The sequence below is a fragment of the Lissotriton helveticus genome, chromosome 10 (genome assembly GCF_964261635.1).
Source record: "Lissotriton helveticus chromosome 10, aLisHel1.1, whole genome shotgun sequence".
NCBI classification, from domain to species: Eukaryota; Metazoa; Chordata; class Amphibia; order Caudata; family Salamandridae; genus Lissotriton; species Lissotriton helveticus.
The window spans coordinates 1,052,064,034-1,052,087,317 of NC_136071.1; the positions used below are offsets into that span (position 1 = coordinate 1,052,064,034).

The 23,284-nt window shown below is 42.5% G+C and overlaps 1 protein-coding gene across 3 annotated transcripts in view; it reads right to left on the bottom strand.

Annotated features, from left to right (window-relative positions):
• ETV1 (ETS variant transcription factor 1) overlaps positions 1-23,284 on the bottom strand; it is a 129,965-nt gene that overhangs the window by 35,636 nt on the left and 71,045 nt on the right. For all 3 annotated transcript variants that reach the window (XM_078663759.1, XM_078663760.1, XM_078663761.1), the window contains one exon: positions 19,558-19,805. In XM_078663759.1, the coding sequence (XP_078519885.1) occupies positions 19,558-19,805 (248 nt within the window). The remainder of the gene's footprint in view (positions 1-19,557; positions 19,806-23,284) is intronic.

Sequence of the window (23,284 nt, forward strand, 5' to 3'; positions counted from 1 at the left end):
TATATATATATATATATATATATATATATATATATATATATATATATATATGTGTGTGTGTAATTTTTGGTGATATAATTTTTTTAATTATATAAATTATTTATTAAAATTATATTTTTTTAATAATTATTTCTAAGTTTATATTAAATATATTTATTACTATATTAGTTTTAACTTAATTTTAAGACATTTTAAAAAATCGATATTTTGACAGTCTATATTTTTGTAAGTCGATATTTTGGAGTCGATATTTTGGTACTTACCTGTTTGAAGATAGGGAGTCGATATTTTGTCAATCGATATTTTTGACTCGATATTTGTGTATCTCGATATTTGTGTCGTCGATATTATGTCAGTGATCCATGTTTGCTCAGCGTAAAAAGGTTGGGGGAATTGCACTTCAAACCAGAGGTATTTATTGCAACTGTGGTCTATAGGCAGAGATCCTTGATCAGATTGATGGTGCTCCTTATTACCCTGTTCTACACATTAGTAAGTATGTCTGTGGTTCTAGGTACCCCTTTGAGCATGACGTCAGCAAAGCTTCTGCTACAATTAAAAATGCTTTGGAAAACCCATTTCCCTTAACTCCAACATAGCCTTACCAAAACAAACTAGAACCCTTGGCAGAATTGTATGAAAGTTATTTGGGGAGTGTTAGAATTTGAGGTTTCTGGTTGACACACTATCCAAGCAGGAACCACAATCCTAGTCAGAGTGAGTCAGATACACACCGTAAATTAACCTGGACTCATCCTCTGGTTGATTGGCACAGATGAGTACTCACCCTCTGGTAGCTTGGCACAGAGCTGTCAGGCTTAACTTAAGAGGCAATGTGTAAAGTATTTGAGCAACACTTAAATTACACTAACACCACAAAAAGACTCTACACCAGTTTAGATAAATAGTACACTCTTTACTGAATAACACAAGACCAAAACGACAAAAATCCAATAAGTACTTTCCAAGTCATACATGTTTAAAATTATAAAGGTCAACTCAGTGCTTAAAGATATGAGTGCTGAGAGAACACTCATGTTTGGGAGGTTATTTACAGTTACGCCGACCAGGGTAGCACTGTGTAAGATCCAAAGAGTGGATCGTCGGGTATGGGGCTGCAAGATATTGGAAAATCAGGGTTCCGCAGTCATTAGTACGGAAGTCTCCAACCGTTCCCACAAGAATGTTCCACTGAAGCTAATTCATCTGCCTGTAAGAGAGCGCAGCACAACTAACCAAACCATATGGGTCCTATCATGGACAGTACCTTGTGAGGAGGGGCTGCTGATGTCGGGGAATCCAAGCATATGCACCAATGCAGGAGGCAAGCTGAGGAGGTGTGAGCAGGCCTCAGAAGTCTAATTTGTAGCTTCCTGGAAATAAGTTGCAGACTAGAGCACCCGGTGCCGATTCTCTGGGCGGAACCGGGCTGATGAGCCTCGTGTTTCTGGCCCGCCTTTAGTCACTGAGGAGCTGCGCTGAGATGCGCTGCAGTGGCACTGAAAAAGACGGAAGTTCTGATTGGCACACACAGCCTAGGAAGAGGGTAGCGCAAGTATAGTTTGAAGCGCCATAAGTGGGCAAAATGGAGTACTTGATCCTACGGCAAATGGAAGGGCTGATCTCTTACAAAATCGAGTTGGTGTTCAGGCACAGGCTGATCTTTGTCAAATCCCCCTGCCGAACTTACAGGGTTCAGAGTCCCATGGCAGGAGGGTGCGGGGGAAAGGGTGGAGTCTTTGATGATCCAGAGACTTCCTGAACAGGGGACAAGCTAGCAAGCCCTTGCAGTTTCGTAGGATTCAAAAGGTGGATGAGATTAGGTTCAGTTGCTATCATCGGCAGGCAAGAGGCAGCAGGCTAACACAGCAGAGCAAGTTGCAAAGTGGCAGTCCCTCCTGGCAGCACAGCAATCAGCAGGCCAACAAAGCAAAGCAGGCAGTGAGCAAAGTGGCAGTCCATCCTGCAGTGCAGCGCCTCTTCTTGGCAGAGTCTCCTTAGGACCCAAAAGTGAACTGAGTACATGGTGTCAGTGGCCCAGTACTTATACCCTTTTTAGTCTTTGAAGTAGGGACACTTCAGAGACCTTTGAATTTCACATGGTCCCTGCCCTTCATTCCCTGGCTCTAGACACACTCCAGGGGAATATGCAGCTCTTTGTGTGGTGACAGGCGCAGCCCTATTCCGGTGCAAGTGTCAGATCCTCCCTCTCACTCTAGCTCAGGGAGCTCCATCAGCCTGGTGATAGGCCATCAGGATATGTGTGACATCTTAGCTCCCTTGTATGTGACTGGTCTAGAGAGAATGCACAAAGCCCATCTGTCATCCAACCCATACGTGCATTCAGAAACAGGCAGAGGCACAGAATGGATATGGTAAGAACATTTCAACTTTCTAAAAGTGCCATTGTCAGACTTAGATTATAAAATCGGACTTCAGCATAAATTGTGATTTTAAACTGTGAGTTCAGATACACAAATCTCAATTTCTCTATCTTTTCTCAATTGAAAATAAATTACACTTAAAAGATGTTTTAAGGCAATCCCAAAGTTAGCCTATGGGAGAGAGAGACCTAGCAGTAGTGAAAAACGAATTTAGCAGTTTTTCACTACCAGTGCATGTAAAACTCAAAAGTTCATATCCTACCTTTTAAGTACTCTGCACCCTGCCGATGGGGCTGTCTAAGGCAATACAATAAAATGATGAACGGAGCACTGAAACTTTTCAGAGACTCACCCCCAGTCACTAATAGAGATGGGTTGAATCCATCATCATTCTTTTGCACACTTCGCCACCCCAGTTTACACCCAGACACATGCAAATCAGTCTTGACCCTGTTCCTCATGAGAACAGTCCAGCCCGAACTGCCAAGCCAGGCCTACCTTAGATGTGAGTTATGTGTAATAAAGAGGAAGGTTTGGGCATGGCAAGTAGGCAGACTTGCCAGGTCAGAATGGCAGTTTAAACTGTACACACAGAGTCTGAAGTGGCTGGCCTGAGACATGTTGAAAGGGCTGCTGAGTTGAGTGGCACAATAAGTGCTGCAGGCCCACTAGTAGCACTTAATGTACAAGCCCTGGGCACACATGGTGCACTTTACTATGGACTTATAAGTAAATTAAATTTTTAGTACAGAGCATATGCACGTTAGCACTTTTTTAGCAGTGGTAGTGTCTAGAGTCCTGAAGCCAACAAAACCAGATCCTGCAAAAACGAGAGGAGGAGGGCCATGAGGAAAGAGGCATTTCCAACAGGGCGCCAAAGTCACTTTGGGATATGGAAAGATCTGAAGATAAACAACTTGCTCAAATATCTCAGTAAATAAAAACATGACGATGCGTTCACATTAAGGATCAGCTTACAATATGAATGTATGTTACTTGTCCTCTACCTTACACTGACCTAGGAGTGTTTTAAGCACACAACTAACTGTGCAGAACTATACAAAGCAAACATATAAATGTGATAATTAATCGTGCAATTCAACAACTACCCAATACCACTGAGTGAAAACGTATGTGAAGCAACATTTCAAAATCAACAATTAACATCAGTGGTGGCAGGTTTGTTGAAAGTTTACACTGACGCAAAAAACAAAAAAAAACACAAAAAAAGGATACAGAACAAACACACTTTGCACTCTTTTTACAGAAGTATTTTTGCTCCTGGAGAAAGAGCATCGCACAAATGGATAGAAACCCCTGCTTGTTACCTTTACTTTGAATTGCTGATTTAAACAAATAAAACCCCTATAAAATGGACATGTTGTTACTTATGTTAAGAAATGGAGCAAATCGATTTTGCCTCATACAATTTCCTCCTTCATATTTAAAAAAAATGGAAATAAATGTTTGCTGTATTGATTTATAGGTACACACAGTAGAGATATGGCACATTCATCGGATCTCGTTCTATTCAATGCTGTCATTCTTCAATGTGGATAACAGCAACCTGGTTATCCTCGTCTCTAATTAAACAAGAAGCAAAAGCAAAGCAAAAGGCATTTGCTCCATATTTTTGTACCAGAGCCCACATTAGCTAAGCTGGCACTGGAGAGCCAATAAACAAGATTTATTTGTGCAAACATCATTTAAATCTAACCAAAACATACCTCTGATCTTCATGAGCTGAGCAGAGGGGACTGGAAAATATATGCGGGAACTATATTCCCAATAAAGTAACCAATGTCTTGTTATTCTAAAGTGCTGGAAGCTAATTTATGACTATCAGAGTGGGTCAGGCCCTAATCAAATTGTAGAAACATTTCCAAAGTGATTATTCAATCAAATGACTAACATGGTTAATTAGGAGCCATAAACATTGCTCTGAAGTTCATCAAAGTAATGACTTACTCAGAAAAATTACTGCTAATTAAATTGCCTGCTGCTTCCATTTCTGCCTTATCGAATAAAAAAGCCCGACCAATGAAATTTAGCATTTTGCAGCTTCAGATTGTAGTAAATGCTCGGAGACCCAGAAGCATGTTAACCGGTTATGCAGGGTTACTTCAAAGCAAGCATTTAGTAGAAACTGCGGGTTAATTGCATCTCTCCTACCGAGGGAGATATGCAATGGCTGCTGGGGGATAAATATAGGAGAGCCGAGTTCAATCTTCACTCCTCTCCCAGAGATGGATTGAGGTGATTAGATTGCAATGGTTATATTATTCTCCATCCTCTCCACAGCTTTTACTCAATAAGGTTAAATAAGCGTATGAAGATTAAAGCACGTGTACACCAGCATGCTTTACCACCGGTCAAACGGGGCAGGCTCCATGCCATATTTTCAGGATAACCACTGAGACTGTGAGGGCCTCTTAGATTCACTGTATGCAAATTATACTTTACTGTACCACAATCACACCTATATGGCACTCTATAATTGCATTTATTTAGCACTTCACACTGCTGATGAACCACCTAAAGTGGTTGCAGTTCAGTGAGGCTTTATTCAGTTGGAGTGCTTGGAAGGTGGTTAGTTGGTGTATATGAAGTGGGTTATGCCAGTATTGGTCCATTGTGGTACATAAAAGATAAAATTGTGTGTTATCTTGTTTTAGTCACAACACCTTGGTTTGTGTGAAAGCAAAAGAAGCGCGGATACTTGGCACAGGAGAAGCACACAACAATAGATGGAAAACAAATACACTATTTTGCAGTGCATAACCAAACAGAACAAGCATTGGTAAATGCATTAGGTTTCACCTATGGGATTAACAATAAGTTAAGAGGTGTGGGAGCAGTTTATGATTGCAGGGAGAATGGTGTGAGTGCGCTCTGTGCAGGGTGACTGGTCCATGAATGAAGGTTGATAAGTGTCTGAGTGCAGTGTGAAAGTGCCTCAATGCATGGTGATTGATGCGTGTCCAGTGCAGCGTTGCGATCTCTGTGAGTATTTAAGGTGAGGGATGTTACCCTGCACAAGATAAGAGATGTGTGAGTGTAGGGTGAGCAGTATGTTAATAGTATAAGTGCAGGATGAGCGGTTTGAGTTCACGGTGAAAGGTGTGTGAGGAGGGTCAGAGGAATGTAAGTGCTGGGTGAGAGATACATCAATGGTGAGTGAGTGCAGAGTCAGCACTGTGTGAGTGGTGGGTGATCAGTAACTGACTGCCAGTGCAATGTCAGGATAACTGTGCAGAGTAAATGGTGTGTGAGTGCGCAGGGTGAGTGGTGTCTGAGAGTCGGTGAAGTGCTTTGATGTTCTTGTATGACAGAGCTTATATGATTGTAGACAGTAGTAACTAGCGATTACATGTTTTATGGGCAGCAGGTGGCAGAGCTTAGAAGGCACAATATGCATCAGATACTGCACACGTGGCTTCAATCCCGAACAAGTGTTAGCGATTAGCATTAAAAGGCCCTCAGGTTAATGGATAGAAAGGCTTAAACATACATAAACAATATAAAATTAGCATATGTTGGCAAAAAGTCACATTCGGCTCTCATGCGTGTGCTATGAAGGATCAGAGCGAAAGACCATGGTGGTCCTCTCAAGTGAATGTGGCACTGTGGTGAGAAAGTTTGGCGTCCACCCTCTGTGGTGTTTAAGGCATGCAGTTAACAATTATGTCTCTGTCAAGTCCCCGGTGCATGAAGGCAGTGTAGACAATTTGCCCTGCTTTGGGGTAGTGAGGACAGAGGTCTTTTGCTTATGGTTAACTCCAACCTTGGTCTATAAGGGTAGTCTTGCGCAACAGAGCGTGGTATCACAGGATAAGCAAATCAGCGATGAGGTGATACATAGAAACACCTGAACACATTTTTAATGTGTATGTTATTCTTGTAGAGTGCACAGGTAGCATCTGCTCCTGTGCACTAGGTTTTTTTCTAAATGCGAGGCCATGAGCACTCCTAAATGTATGTACAGTGACGTGCGTGGTCATGAACTTATGGGTAAGCGATGTACTGGTTCCTTGTACGGCATGGCATGTAAGTGAATTATTTCTAAGCAATTTTTGCAATTATGGGAGTGAGGCCAAGAGAGACCATTAGCTGCCCTGAATCACAAGAGGTGGATGGTCACTAGTGAAAAAGTAGAATGCCCACCTGCGGGATGAGAGAGCAGACTGAGTTGCTTTGTGCCACCTGCATGTAGCTCGCCATTCCATTTTCTTTTTTTTTTTTGCAACAGTGTGTAAACTTGCTCTTGCTGTCCAGTCCACTAGCATTGAAGGAAAAATTAAAACAGCAATCCTCAGAATCTACAGAAAAAACATGACTTTAGGAACAACCCAAACCTGCTATGGATCAGCTTGAGATCTCTGTTCGCTCATGTGTGATTTTAACTTTCTGAGTTTAGTGTTCATGCTAACCAAAATGCTGAAATGGCTGCGTGTTGCTTGGGCGTGTAATGTCTATCTGCATTTTTACGAATTATGTAATTGTTTCAGAAGCCAGTCACTCGAGTTCACTGGAGAGAAGGAGCAACATTCCAAACTGGCTACCGTGCAGTTTGGAATGCTGCTGAGCTGGGGGTGATTTCGTTCATGGAGACCTGCGTGTGCTAAACGAAATTCGTTTTGCATTAATTATTCGAAGCACACGCAGGTCTCCATGAACGAAATCAGCCCCCACCGCAGTGAAATCAGCCAGCGGCTCGGCAGCTCTCTAAACTGCCCGGTAGCCAGTCCGGCCCTGGAGAGAGGTGATGTGAACCAGTCAATTGAGTTAACTGGGATAGGGGTGATGTAAGACAGTCACTCAAGGTCAAGGGGGAGAAGTGATGTGAGCCAGTCGCTTGAGTTAGAGGGGGAGAAGTGATGTGAGCCAGTCGCTTGAGTTAGAGGGGGAGAAGTGATGTGGTCCAGTGGCTCGAGTTACTCTGGAGAGAGATGATGTAAGCCAGTCACTAGAGTTAACAGGAGAGAGGTGATGCAAGCCAGTCACTCGAATTAGTATCATTGAGGCGATGCAAGCCAGTCACTTGAGGCAATAAGAGAGAAGTGATGTAAGCGAATCACTCAGTTAATGGGACAGAGGTGAGAGAACTGGGTCTTGGATTTCCACTCCATATGGTATGTTACTTTGCACAAAAGCAGCTGAGATCTGTTTGCATTTGGTGAGTATGGGGAAGCGCAGTGGCTTAGAAAGAGCTGACGTTACCAGTTTGCTGAATGAGAGAAGCCAACGAGAGTGCATGTATGGTAAACGGTAGCACTCACATGCGTAGCTAAGTTTCAAGTTGAACAGGGCTGTGGGTCAGAGGAACTGACCCCATACTAGAAGCAGCAGATGGTGGGATTGATAACATCTGCAAGGGCTCAGGGTTTTTAGTTAGATCTTAGCAGGATGCACTTGTTGAATGGTCGGAACCCAACTACACAAGGTGGCGATTAGATGCGGCACACAGTACAGGTACCTAGATTCCCAGCAGAGCTTCAATAAGATGCAGTACTCTTTTTAAGAAGGATGGGAATTAAAACAAGCAAAGTCAGGCACACAGCGGCGAGGGACCAGGTCACTCTTCTTGTGTGCTCGATACCTTTGATATGGGTGCAGTGGGCGTTTCTGCATACGCCGGCCTCTGCAACAAAAGGAAGAACTAGAGTGTGCCTGCTTCAGACCCGAGAGGACCGGTGAGTGCAGGTTTCCCCAGGGGGGAACTGATGAGTACCGTGCCAGAACTGGTATCACAAGATCTCCAGTGAGACCAGCACAGTGAGCTGAGCCCACAGCACACGGAAAAAACTGTTGCTTCAAAGCAAGGGTGTAGATTTTGTAGTGACAGCAGGGATGCTAACATACTTGGAAGAAGTTCCAGCAAAGCAAACTGAAACAGTACTTGGGCCACAGGAAACTGCTAAAGAGAAACACAGAGGAACAACAGGAAGTAGTATGCTACAGTCAATAGAAACAGAGGAAAAGTAAGTGGCTGGCACACAAAGCAATAAAAAGCAAGGGCAGGATGTAAGCCCATTTTAAGATTTATATTAAATACAGTAGATTTCACAAGCACAGCACAAGTGCTTGGGAGGCAACACGTAACTAAAGTTTTTCCCTAAAAATGAGCAACGGAAGGAAGCATGTCAGTCAATTGCAAGGATGATAGAGAGGCTATGGTCCAGATCAGGGACAAACACAAGAAGAGGAAGGCAAGCTATCAAATGAGAAGCAACTAAATGACAGTGACAATAAAGCCAACTATTGCTAAGCAATGGGGAGACTGTAAGGCCACTGTGAGTTCTCACTAGGTCTTTCGCAACCAGATTGCTTGCTCTGTCTGCTAGGTGAGACCTAAAAAAGGTATGTAACATATACAGGAGGACTATCCTCAATCAGTTTAGGGTGTGGCCCATATATCCCCCAATACTGCACTTGATTCACATCATAGGATATAGTTTTGTAAATAGACCCCCACAGACTACTCTTTTTGCCACACAGGCAATGGGATGGGAGAATTCACTGCTCTACAAAGGTCTTCTGACTAAAATACACTATTCAAAGAGTTAACAACTGTTGCGGAAGAACTCCGATTTCTTGCTTTGAGAGGTATATTTAACACCTTGCTTACATATGTTAGAAATATTTTACTGTGACCAGTGGCATTTCCCATCAAACAGTTAGTCAGTTTGACCATCAGGCATCAAGAATCTAAATGTCAGTTCAAACACGGAGTATACTTTTCAATCTGACCAACCCACAGGAAGAAAACTACCACCTTATGCATCCACAATGGCTGGACAAAAACAGAACAACAACAGTACCCAATGCCAAGCGAAACATGTCTTCTTTAGGACTATAGAAACACAACTTGAAAACTAACAACCAACCATGCACGGCTGGTTTGGAATCCCTCAGGTGCAGGGGCTATGGTGATACTAAACGAGTACCTTACGGATCCCCCTTGCACATCCTGTCCCGAAGAATCCTGGACGTAATCCATTTACTGCCACACACCTACAATTCCCAAGTTTACTGGAAGTGTGCTTCTAGCAAGGAGCCTTGTGCAGACTGGTCACACTGGGCTACATCATGCTGATTTCCATCACCACCATACAACAGACTGTGCACATCTTCATTGAGGTGAGCATACAGCTGACTCAGCAGGTGATGTAGGACTTAGCTAGTGCCCCCATTCTAATCTAAGTCCTGTGCTAAGCCCCCATGAAGAGGCCATGAACGTAACCAAGGTTCCAGGAACATTTATACAGCAAAAGAAGAGTTGCTTCTTTTTTATGTTCCACGTGATAATAACATTTGTGTGGCCACGAGCACAGAGGAGTGTGAATGCATATTTTGGAAGTCAGGCATTAGCAACTGTTCAGTTAAGGTTCCATAGAAGATACTACATCCTAGTTTATTTTTGGCTGTTTACATTGTCCTTGTCCTTGTCAGTAACTTTTGTATGGGACTGGGCAGAGACTTTCCTTTCTAAATAAGCAGTAAAAAACTAGCTAGAGGGAAATGTAAGTTACTAACCACAGAATGAGAAAAGACAGACGTAGTAGCACCTGGTCCCTTCCCAGGTCTGAGCCCAATAAAGAGAGCTGTGGGTTGCGGGGGTGTCAGGATTTTGAGGGGAGCGTGAAGCTTATCAGGGCATTGCTGGGGCGGGGTAGGTTATCCCACCCCCTAAGTGCACGGGGAACCCAGGGCTTGGCTGTAACTTCACTGGGTGTGGATTTCCACCCTGTAAACCCAGAACCGGCATTTACAGTACTAGGATGAACATGTCCAGAAACACCGAGCCCCTAATAACTGCCCTCTGCCAATACTGCTCCAGGAAGCTCGTTATGAGCCCCTAATGTGATTCTGGGAGTTCTCATCCTTGGCAAGGGCATTCAAGTGAACAAATGCACCGGAATTCAACGAAAAGCTTGGAATCAATGAAATGCCCAGGACTGGAGCACTGTGTTCTTGGTGGCCACAAGCCACCTATCCGTAGATAGAGAGCTCGTTCAAGAGCACTCTCTGAACTAACGCAATGGTACTGAAAGGAAACTCACCTGCTTGGGTTATGGGAGGTAGTAGGAACTTTCTCTCAGAGATGGGTGAGATGTCCATATGTGAGGGTTTGGTTAGATGAGGAGGTTATGCGGCTGCTTTAGATATCTGCAACGTTTAGGTCATTTGTTCTAACCCTGGCATGGCCCAACCCAGATTTTAACCATTTTAATATTAATCAGCACAGCTCAATTGTAAATAACTCATCACGTAAACAGCTACGGGACAAGTCAATTTACTACAATGTATTCTCCAGCATAGGTAATATGCAATGTTAATATTCAGCCTGTACAAGACTTTATGTAATCAGTATGGTGTGCTAAATAAATTACACACAGACGTGCAAAAAGCACGATGTCTTCACAATACTTTCTATGTTTAATTTTGACCACAGTACATTGAAACACAGCCTTAGTATGAGGACGTGAGTAGGGAAACATTTAATCTGAGAGTTATTATAATTTAACCGAAAATTATTTCGATGGTTTACATAAATATAATAAACTCGCAAACGAGGATTCTCATACTAGGTAGCACATACTACTGACTTAGAAAGAGATACAGTTATTACGCACTCACACACACATCTTTTTTTTGGGGGGGGCTAACTCCAAACAAAAGACTAACTTCGGCTTTATGGTGACTATGCCTTTCTAAAAAATAAAACAATATATAGTTGAACCACTTTAAAGATCATATTTGTCTAATTGATCTAGGTTATAGAAAACAGACTGCAGATTTCCTTCTCTGAGCTCTGCTGACAGACATTTTATGTAAAATAAAACTGCATTTCCTCACCCCCTCCCCCTCGCTCCGTCTCCCCCCCTGGCCTGTAAATCTCAGCTTGCACAGAGAATGTGGCTTAAGTGACAGATCTGCGAGGAATTCAGACCAACCAGATCCTGTTTATCTTTCTGATTTCGGCACGAGGAATTACTATTGGCTGCACACTAGGAACACGTCGAGGCCATAACACGGTGTTGTGTTACTCAAGGCCTGGGGCCAATGCACATTAATCATTTTTGCACGCTATCTGGGAACGGCAACAGCTGAGGGAACATTACACCCTCCAGCCTTGTGCAAGTCGGCCTTTCAGTTTTTTTTTACACTCTTCCTCCATTTTATGAATGAAACTTCAGGCTAACAAAGCCCATTCATGTGAGAACTGCGCGCTCAGAGCTCAAGCCCTGGGGATGAATCAGTCTTGGCTGGAGCTGATGTGATTGGTTTAAAGCAGGCTTGAGTCTTCCATTAATGATTTAAAAAGCAGCCCGTGTCCATTTGACCTGCCTTAATGCACAAAGAGCAAATCCAGATTGTGCTCTCAATCCACAAATCAAATCACTAGCTGGTGCCACTTACTGTAACCGAAGATGTAAATGATATTTATACATTTCTATGGAAAGCTGCCTGCAGTGTCACGGTCTGCAGATAGTGCTGCCTGTTGTTTAGCACGTGAAGTCATTTGCTGTGCTTTGTTAAACAATGGTTAATCTATGAATATAAAAAGCGCACGACAAAACACACGTCTGCAATTAAAAACCGAATAAACCAGTTATTCATACTGTTTGTCTGGCCCAGCTCTTCAATTTACAAGATCGTGCAGTTATAACACTTTTGTTTTGAAGCAGTGTGAACAAGTGGACCCTGTACTAATCCCTACATTCAATACAAAGATTGTTTTCCTGAACATTTACTTTGCTTTGTGAACGAAAACATAACCGAACAGGTTTAACAATGGAGCACAGGTTTATCCAGAGAGGTCTGCTGGAAATATTGGCATATAAAGGAAGAAGAGTGTAACCCAATTCATTGGTACTCATAATATAGACTTTGGTAAACTGACCGGTGAAGAGGACCAGCATGGATTAAAACATGTGACCATGAGGTCACAGATTCTCCATGCAGAGGAACCAGACTGACCCACCCCAGGCGAGTCTAATAATCAATTCTTTTATTCTTTCCACTGATTCAAAGAATTACCGTTTGCCCCCGCCGTGCCCTGATGTGGAACATGGCCGGTATTCTGGATGCCCAATTGCATAGGCTGCAGAAGCAAGCTGATGGTTAATGAGTGAAAGGACCGTGAATCAGCACTCCGTCCGAAAGAGTCCCTTACAAACAGCCTGGACAGAGGGTTACACCATTCAAGATTGAAGCGGCAAGGACTCCCTTTTCAAAATGCTGGTTCGCTGCTCCACCAAAAGCCATCACTATGCTATACTTTGACCAAGATATGCTCCGAGACTGTGCAGTACAATCAGCACTTGCGCTGCCTTGTCACGGGCAGATGGAGGCAGCCGGTACCCGTGCTCTATCAGCCATGGCTCATTACCCTTCCCATAAAGGGTCACTAAAACAGTAACTACCACACATTAAGAACATGCAAAGATCCAATGAGACTAAACGGACGAAAGTCTACCAGAGTGGAGCTAGGAAAGTGAACAAATTACAATTAACTTTAGAAAAAGGGAAATGGTGTTTAGACGAATACTAAGATAAAGCAGCAGCATAAACACAACAACGGTAATGAGCAGAGGAGCACAGAGTGGCCAATCTTAAAAGGTGAGACAAAATCGAAGCTGCAACTGATGACAGTCCTTCAAAATGAAAACATGGATTCTAAATCAGTGGTAGATCATTCACTCTGAGAGCAACTCCTAGAAAAGCAATGTCTAATACAAGAGTGGATCAAAGATCTCAATACGGACATTTATAATCCAGGCTCTTGGGATCAGTTGTAATGATCAAGGTTATAGAAAGAGTGAAGTAACATAGGCCCTAACACAGGAACATATTACAGTGGAATGGAAAACACCAAGACAATTAATGGGAAGTTTACCAATAGTAAAGCATGAGGAGACAAGATTGCAAAGCTGGATGATTCAGCATAAGTCACATGGTAGGAGAACCTTGCATCTCCAAGTCATTGGCTCACAAACAGCCCAGCTCAGAAGTAGCCAACAACTGTTAAAAAAAGTCCAACTGAGAAGTTGCGAACAGCCCGTAGCAACAGGCTCAGATTGCCAGCTGAGTGAAATTAGAAGTAAATCCAGTTGAATGCACAGTGCATCAGATATGGCACAAAATCACACATTTGTTTAAAGGAAAGCATTTGGAATATAAAAGTCATCCTCTTTCCTTCTCGAAATGGGTGCCTCAGGTCAGTGTTGAGGCGCATTTTAAGGACATTGTGGGACAATCTCCACTAGTTCTGCTGTCCTCAACCTTCTCACATTAAGAGCGTTAATGGGAAACTCTAGATAATAAAAAAATAAAACCTTAAGAAAACCTGTTTACTGAATAGAAAAGCAGCTTTCAGTACAACAATGGGCTTATCTAATGAGGAAGTGACAGCTAATTTTATGGGCCACCAACACCCATTGTGTGTAAGGACTTAGAAAAGGACAGAATAAGCTCTCCTTCGCCAGCCAAATCTATTGAGCCAGTTACCATTCTAGACACCTTTTGCTACCATTATTTTGAGACGATGGAAACATCTTTGGAATAGCATACTGTGTCAGTAAAAGCAAAATTATCTTCCGAAGAAAAAATGTGTGCATCTCTGGAAGGTAAAGCCGTGCCACCGTAGTGTTCCAGACGATCCGACTGAAATACAGATTTAGAATTGTTGGCAAGAAACATGTCTTGCAGTTGACCATGGACTTGAGGCACATTTGGCTGAGACTGTTTATGAATGAAAGCTTTTAAAAAATTAAAAAATAAAATAAAGGAGGACATGCACAAACAAGTTTACTAATGTGTGTTACGTTGGGTCATGGTGAGTATAGCAAAAACCCAAACAGCTTGGTTTTAGTACCAAAAATGGAAGATACTTTAAGACTGAACAGAGAATGTTTTGAATAAAAACACTGAAAGTCATCCAGAAAAAATGTAAACACCTAAGAAACGTTTCACTATCTGGGATAACAGATAAGAGGCAAACTACATGAGCTAGCCTCTAGAAGAATTCATGTGGTGACAAGCTTCTCAAACATGCCCATCGGAAGAAAACCTTGTGATGGAAAACTAACAACTTATATGGAGCTGATGAAGAGGTGAATGGCAATGGGATCAAGAGATGACCATGCCATAAGGCAAATATGACCAAGGACAGCCAATCGATTGGGAACCCGAATTATACAGCACTTGCTCATGTTCAACTGAGGATGTGGACTAAAACTAGTAATGGTCAAGGTCTTTTAGCATGAATTAAAAGATAGGTGTGAGGACCGACCTACATTCAGATCATCACACTGCCTGTGTTTAATGCTCAACTTTGCACCTGAAGGTCAGTACATAATAATGATCTCGTGCAGGGAATGTGATGGAGAACATTTAGAGAGCAAAAAGGGCTTCAAATACCACATGATCAGTCTCCAAAAATCTGACGAGTATGATTAGCACAAGGAGGTGGTGTTCCCAACAAACTGGGAAGCACCACATTCTTCTTCATTCACTGCAATTTGGAGACCTACCTATCCTTGCTCATTCTTGCTTTAAGCAATGACTTCTTGAGGGCAAGTATGTATTTGCCAATTGCCCCTCTGCTTATTGATAACCACAGACATCTCTGTATGTCTCTTAAGGTTGATCTGTCGTGTAAGCGGATCATTCTGGAAACACTGTTTTGTACAGTCCTAGCACCAAGGTGCCTTCAGACGGACACTGCCCGCCAAATCCTTCACTAACGCTCTCTAAACCACTGAAAACATATGGACTGGTAATACATTAATTGTAGTACTTTAAGGCTCATTAGGGCTCCGCTGAATGCCTATGAAACCCAAGAGTGTGTCCACCAGACTTTGTTGTCTCGTTTTTTTGATGGCACATAAACACTCATATTTACTTCCCATCTCATTGCCTTTTGCCACCTCTTTCAGCATCATTCACCTCCGATGAATGGAAAGCTAATATTCTCCTACGAGCCGCTCTTTAAACATCCCGGTGAGAACATCTAAAAGTGCCAATACCGTTTTGCAGCAGGTTTACATATCCTTCCTACGGGTGCCGCGAAACGCAGCAATAAACCTTTTTTTCTCATACACCATCAGCAATAGGAGGAAGAAGGGAATCAATTATTCTGTGATAAAGCATAAGGTTTCATAAGGGCTATTTAATGGACTCTCAGCAAGAGACGAAAAATGATTGCATTTGGAGACCAGCTGGCAATAGGATAGAGCAGCTACAGACCACGGTTGTTGACTATAATTTATTTCATGCTTCAAAGAGACAACTATATGCTGTGATACCGTGGCTAAGAGCAATCATTTGCTATGCCCCCGATTTAATAAGATCTATTCTTTTTGCACGGTTGCTAAGATTTCTTTTTCAAGCAATTAGGATCATTGCTTCCAAAAGAAACAGCTTTCAGTCAACATTTGCGCACATGTGAGAATTCTCTGCACCGCCGGGTGTAGCCACAAAGTTGGAATTTGCTACAAATTGGACCAAAGATTAGCGTGCTGCTTCGCAATAGAAATCAAGCATTTTGAGCATAAAGGAACTTAGACCAACAGAGGCTTGTGTTGTAATTTAGTACTTGCCAAAAGCTAGGCATGCTCACAAAAGATCCATTTTGCCGCCTTCTAATTTAATGGGATGAATGCTGGTGGTTAGGAGAACCTGGCATGGCATGAACCGCAAGCCGTCTGTTTATCCAGAGCCGGCTGCAGCCCACGAGTCTGTAGGTTCTGGGCAATGATTCCTCTTCTGACACTTTTCTTTGTAAACATCAACACCATACAAAAAAAGTCCACCCTACGCAAAAGGTATACGATGTCAGCCGCTATCCCCACAAGATTAAAGATATTCGTAATCAGAAATTTGCATTTCATCTCAGGGCTTAGCTTCATTTTCAACAGATTACCTGTAAAAGTGAAATACATGTCTTTAAACCTTAGGAGACAAGCATTCCCAAATACCTCCTCACCAGACCTCCAACGAAGCCAGTAGGTAGCAACATTCAAACCTAGACTCAAATAGCCATTTCACAAAATGCAATGAGGAGAGAACCATAGTCAGGTGGAAGAATCAGACCACATTGATAGGGAATATACCATTATGGTAGGGACCGGAGGAAAGGCCTGTTTAAAAAACCTCAATATGTGACCACATGCAAGGTGATGGCGGAGAGTTAATGGAAGTCACCTGAGACCATTTTTCCTGCAGGCGATCTGTCACATCCAAGAAATTGATCCCTATCCCTTGTCTGCTGCCGCTCTTCATTTCTTCACTTTCTAAATCAAGACACCAATGCTGAAGAAACTGTAAACAGAGGGTACTAGAGAGCAACTGGGTAGCAAACATTGCAATGCTCCTTCTTTGAAATATGTGCCTGTATAAACAGTCTGACCACAGTATATTGTGGTGATCCCACTGTATGCGCGAGGGCAATAGTGCAGTCAAGCTGGGCAATATGCAGGGCCAGATAAGAACTGCAAGAGATTCTTGAATGCAGCCACAAGCACTGAGATGAAACACAGAAGTCAGATTACATAAACTGCACTGGTGCCAGTCAAATTAGGACCAATAATTGTATTGTCAACTCTCCTGACCCACAAACATGCACACACTCATTAGTGCTACAAGCACTGGCAAAGCCAGTAGGTCTGGCCTTTACATACTATTGGGACTTTGCCAATGCTTCTGCTGATGCTGAGCAGAAAAATAGAATGTAACAAGAGAGTATATGCATGCATATGTGACATGAGAATTTAGCGGCCCAAGGTGATGAGGAACCTGGGCCATCACAGTTGCAAGCACATACTGCATGAAGCAGTCGCCATTTAGTTTATTCTTCTATTGACCGTTCCAAGATGGCAGATGTGCCTTGGAGCAGCACATAAAAAAGTGAATTTAAAAATGCACAGAAGCACTTTTTAAAAATGGAAAGGTCCACCAGCAACTGGTAGCTGCAAGGCCCTTTAAAAAATTGACCAAAAACATTTTTTTAAAGAACCGTTAAGGGAGGGTGTGGGAAGACTACATAGGCTAGGAAGCGAAGCAAAAAAAACAACAACAAAAAACATTTTTAATAAACAGCCAGGAAAGACTGAAGGAAGCAATTGAGGAGCTGGCGATGGAAATCAGCAACAGAGCACACGTGGTAGAGAGCCAGTATTTGTGGGTGGCTGAAGCTCACGAAAGAGAAAGAAAGAAAACTCATGCACTCCCATGGAGTAGGGTGGAAAATGTTCCTTTAATATGATTAGAGGAAGGATATGAGTCATCTAGTCAAAAGGATGATAAAGATACTATGCTGCAGAAGAGAAAGCAAAGCCATAGAATATGAAGCAAGGAAAGGAGATGACAAAACAGCAAATCAATTGTAAGAAATAGGATGGCACAAAGCTAACTGTAAATTTTGGTATAGCCACAACCAGGGCTTTAAGTGGGATGAAAAAACTGGGTGGTCTCTCAAATGGTCCTGGCTAGTGAAATTAAGCGTGTGGCTTAAAAACACGTACGCTAAAAATCTGTGCTTAGCACAGTGTGCCACGCATATTTTGCGGTTTCTGTCATTGCATCCAGATATGTGATACAACAAGTAACATCATATCTACAACAAGTAAGGACTATTGGCTTTGTCAATGGTTGTCCGCAGCAACTATGGCTTGTATATAATATTGAAAAAGTTCCACTTAAGCCCTGGTGACACCACGACAATGTTGCTGCTCCTGAGTTTCAAAAAGAGAAGAGAAATCCAGAGAGAAAATTACTCTTTAAAGGATTTCCATTCCCGTACAATGCTCACCTGGCATGATGGCATGCATTAACATCTCCCCTAGTGAGAAGTGAGAAGTGTGAGAACCCACACATGATGTGCCTGCTGTCACTGCAGTCCGATAAAAAAAATGGACGCCTGTGCCAGGGCACAAAACAGCCCAATAGAGACCCGTTTCGAGGCCCCCTTTCAAAAACAGCCGGTGCTCAGCACCGGTGAAACCCGGCCCACTTAAAGCCCCGGCCACAAACGGTATTTTTGACATCAGACAACTAAAAGGTGTCTGTAGTGAGACCTAAGAATGACAGTTACCACCAGTCAGTTCCTAGAAATGGCAGTGTAAAACTGTCAAGCACCAGTACAAAACTCCAGAGGACCACTGTAAACAACTTAAAAGGACCCAAAGAATTCATGACTACACACATACAAAAGCATTGCCAAAAACAATAGGTCACACAATTCAATGTTATTTGAGCTTGCGTCTTTGCTGATGCTGTTCCGCATTAGCAAAAAGAAATGAAAAGAAAGAAAAGCTTGTTTGCCAATATGAAATAGCATTATCCAAAACAATTCACTGCATCACGATGCACAGTGGTGCATGCGTCTCCATATACACACACATATGCACCATGATGTGGCAGCCATTTTTTCTGTACCTTTAATTCACAATTCCAAGATGAGGTATGTCTTGGAGCATTACATTAAAAAAAATGTAACTCCAAAAAGGACATAAAAGTGAAAGTGGGGAACTGGCACTACAATCTAATGGCCAATCCCTCAAAATGAAAAAAAAAACATTTAAAAAAAAAGTGATGGGATGGGATGGTGGGAGCAAACGAGTTGTGGCTTTTAGGGGCTGGAACAATGGAGAAGCTGAGGGTGGAATAGAAAAATAAATGTATAAAAAGCAGCAAAAGTCCTGGAGTGGTGGGGAAAGAAACGAACGAGTTGGTGCAGGGAGAAAGGCTATGTGAAAGGCAGGGGAATGGGATGTGAAGGAGGATGCAGCACACGAAGGAGAGAGTAAGAAAACACATGCACACCCATGGAGAAGAAATAGCTCCTTGACTGTAAGGAGTGGAAGGATTAAAGTGATCCACTCAAAGGGATGGTTAAAAAAACAGCTCTGCTCCAAACGTGTGGCAAACACAAGAAGAGGAAGGAAAGCTGTCAAATAAAACGCAAGTAAATGACATTGACAAGAAAACCAATAAATGGTAAGCAATAGACTGATCTAGACCTGTCGGCATCTATTAGCAAGAGTAAAAAATGGTAAAACAGCAAAGAACACAGAGCACAAGGTCCACTTCTTTTTGTCAATTAACTGAACTCGGCAGAACAAATCTGGTTTGTGATATTTAAAGGATATTTAAACATTGTTCTTACCTGAGTCATACGCAAAATCTCTAGGCTCCTGTTTAATCATTAAAGGAGGCGGGAAGCTTTGGCCGTTGGCATTCCCAACCATGGCGTTGTGTTCGTAGACGGGGTCATGGTACTCCTGTTTAAAACCGTGTGGAGGAAAATGGATGTTTGGCTCAGACATCTGGCGATGGTACATCGGGCGTCCTTCCCTCTGTATGGCAGGCAAGGGTGGGAACGAGTTGCAAGGCTCAGAGAGTTGGCGGCGGAACCTGAGATAAAAAAGGTAGGATTCTGATAGTTATAAAAGAACTTTCCAATGTTTTATGACTTAACTTACAAATAATGTTCCTCTTAGTATAATGCACCAATATGAACAAGGGAACTCCTGGAAGATTTGTTTGACATAATTACGTTTTTGAAATTAACTGAATGGTCATCAACGATCCTATCAATAATACATTACATTGCATCACAATTCTTTTTTCTTCATAAAATAAATGAATCATTAATAAACAGGGGAGCTATGTGTTAAATTAGAAAAATAATAAAAGCTGCTACTTGCAACCTTGCATCCACAAGGCAAAGTCATCAACACTAACTTCTTCAGGATTTATACACTGCAGTTTTTTGGGTTTTTTTTTAAATTGGGGAAATGCTCAATAGTTCCATGTTTGACGGAGGAGCAGTACAGTTTACATTTCAGACAAAGAGACCAATAAAAATCAAGGAGCATCGTGAGGTCATGAATGGAGCTCTAAAGAATGCCTCACGTCGCCAAATTATGGTGGATATTGTAAAAAACAGCACTCCTTAGACAGACAATGTAATGTGCTTGAAGAGATGTGTGAGACATTTACACAATTACAGTAGAAGTCAAAGCAAAGAGCCCACTGTGCACTTTTACTGTTCACCGTTTTGTTGCACCATGGTACTGTTGATACTTCTTGAATTGTGAACCTATTGCTTTCAATGGGCGATTCATATATGAATATATGGAAGCTTAGCTGCGCTGTTTGACAGGTAAAGGGTTTAAACAAGAAGCGAACAACCAAACCATGAACTGCATAAACGTTAGTTCACGTTAAAGGAATGGGTCATTTTAGACACATTTGGGGGCCGATTATGATGCCGCCCGTAAAGGCTCTGATGAACGGTCGGAGCCGTCCGGGCCGCATCGTAATAGGCCTCTCGGTTTACTTTCCGACCACCTCATTACAAAGCTGGTGGTCGGAAACTAAACTGGCTGGTCATTCCGTCTGGCTTCCGACAGGCTCAAGGAGCCTCTCAGCCAGTTGGAACCGGCCTGTAATCCCATTGGGCAGGCCTTTCTGCCCTTGGGATTACGATGATCGGTTTCCGACATTGGTTCCATGCCGGCCACATCAGAAAGTGTGTTTAGGGGCCCCCAGCAGGGCCCCCTTGGGTACGCTGCCTCCGGTTGAGGGCCAAGGGGGCACTTACGGTGCTCCCCTGTTGATTCTTGCACCTTGTGACAGGCACTTTGAGGTGCTTGCCACGGGGTGCTTGTGTGAAATGCACCTCGCATTTCCCTATGGGAGCATGTACAACGTCCGGTTTACAGCAGTAATGCATGCTATCATAGTGAAATGTAGGTATGCGACCGAACAGTGTTCGGTTGCATCCTAATCAGGCGGTCGGGATCGCTGACCAGAATTCAGTCGGTTCCAGAACTGAGAAGGTGTTGGGTGGACTTAAGTCCGTCAGACATCGTAATTAGCCCCTAAATGTCTCAATAAACACTTCAAGCATCTTTAAGATGGTTTCTCAAAACTACTTGCCTAAACCTTCCCAGGACCACAGCTCGCTCACATGAGAGGAATTTATTAGAAGGATTATACTTTCTCATTGAATTACGGGAACATAACCTACTGAGGAATCATCTTCTGACTGCTCTTTCTTCAGGCATGCACATAGTGAGCTTGTTAATGCTACCACCTGGAGGCAAATACTGTTCAAAACACTGACAGCAGAAGGATTTATAAAGGACTGAAACTTAAAATCCATTTATTCTTATATTGCGAAAAAATAATGAGAATGTTGTTACTGTGAAAACTACCTAGGAACTTCTGAACATGTTAACCGGAACAGCTCTTTCGCACTCTATCTGGCCTTCAACTTCCCAAAAGAACAAAATGCTTGTATTTTTGCAGATGTTTGATTTCCTTAAACACATTTAGACAGTCTTATGAAAATAGTGTGGGTTTGTGTGTGGGCTGGGTCCACGTGTGAGGTTGAAGGGAAGTAAGTAGTTCTGTAAAGTAGTTATTAATCCAAATATGGCACCCCAGGGCTTTCCTGTGGAGGGGGAACACGATATATTTTTTTGAACAGGCCATTAGGCACTGAAAAACTAAACACGATACTTCCTCTGTAAATTATTTTACTGTAATATGCATGGAATTATATATAGGCTACTATGAATAAATTAGACGCTCAGGTCATCAATGGTTTCCAGGACCTTCATAAAACTTGAAACCCGGAAAGCTGTTGGCATGGTGCCATCGCTGGCCTGTTGGCTGCATATTGCCAGGTGATCAATCACACAAAGGGCACCATGGGGGCGGAGGAGGCATATGGAGCGAATGGAAAGACTTTGTGTCTGCAGCAGTTGTTGGCAAACTAAAGTAAATTTTAGAGCGAGGGACTACCCTAATGCAGCATAGAATATGCAAACACCCACATCAATGTTTGAGAAGACTGTGGCTGGTGGTATGGACACGGCACTAGCTGCAATGGACAAAATGCAGTAAAGCGAAGAGATTGTGAGAACCAAGAGGTTCAAGGCTTGCAATCATAAAAGAGGACCTTTGTCTCAACCATAAGGAAATATCCAGCTAACATCACCCATTTCTGTAACCTTGTTGAAAAGATTTTATGGCCACGCATGGGTGCTAATATCTTGCAGAATGACAGCGAAAGTCACAAGGCAGCCACCAAGGGGCACAGCGATAATGCAACTATGAATGCATATGAACATCGACAGCTGGAAGCTGCCAGTAGGCACTGAAACCATTCCTCTAAGATTGCCCACTAGTACTTAGTGCAAGCTCTCTGATGTACAGTATTTCCTCCATCTTGGATTTCCATAAAAATGAAAGCAACCGAATGACTCACAAACAATGATGATGCAAATGACCTGTATTTCAGCATTCCTCTCTCAGCCATGAGACAACCCCACAAAATTAGGAACTCAGCCGCCAGACTGTGTTACACATAAAGATATGCACACACATCCCCTCCAAGAACAAAGGCTCCCAACTGGTTACTGGCCTCAAGAATAACCTTATTCCAATTATTATGGATCATTCAAAAGGCAATCCTCTGTACAGGTTGTGAATTTCTCAGAATGAAAATCAGTAAATATGTAAACCTACAAATTTACGTTCCAGACTAGCACCATTCTTAATCATTCCACAGTACAATAACAAAAAAACAGTGGGCGGCACTACTTTCTCCGTACATGCTGCCAAAGTATACAATTCCCTCCCAACAAAAACAAAGAGTCACTTATGAATTTAGAAAAATTGTTTCCCAAAATGAGCATCATAGACTGTATGATGTACCTTCTACAAAACCGGAAACTCAAAAAGAATAAAGCCTACTCCACAGTAAGGAGCTCTTGCCAACTTGTCAAGATCTTAAGCAAGAACTCAAACAATCTTAGCTGTTGACAGATCTTCCTCTCACCCTGTCCTGTATGATTAAATAAAGGGTTGGCCTAACAGCT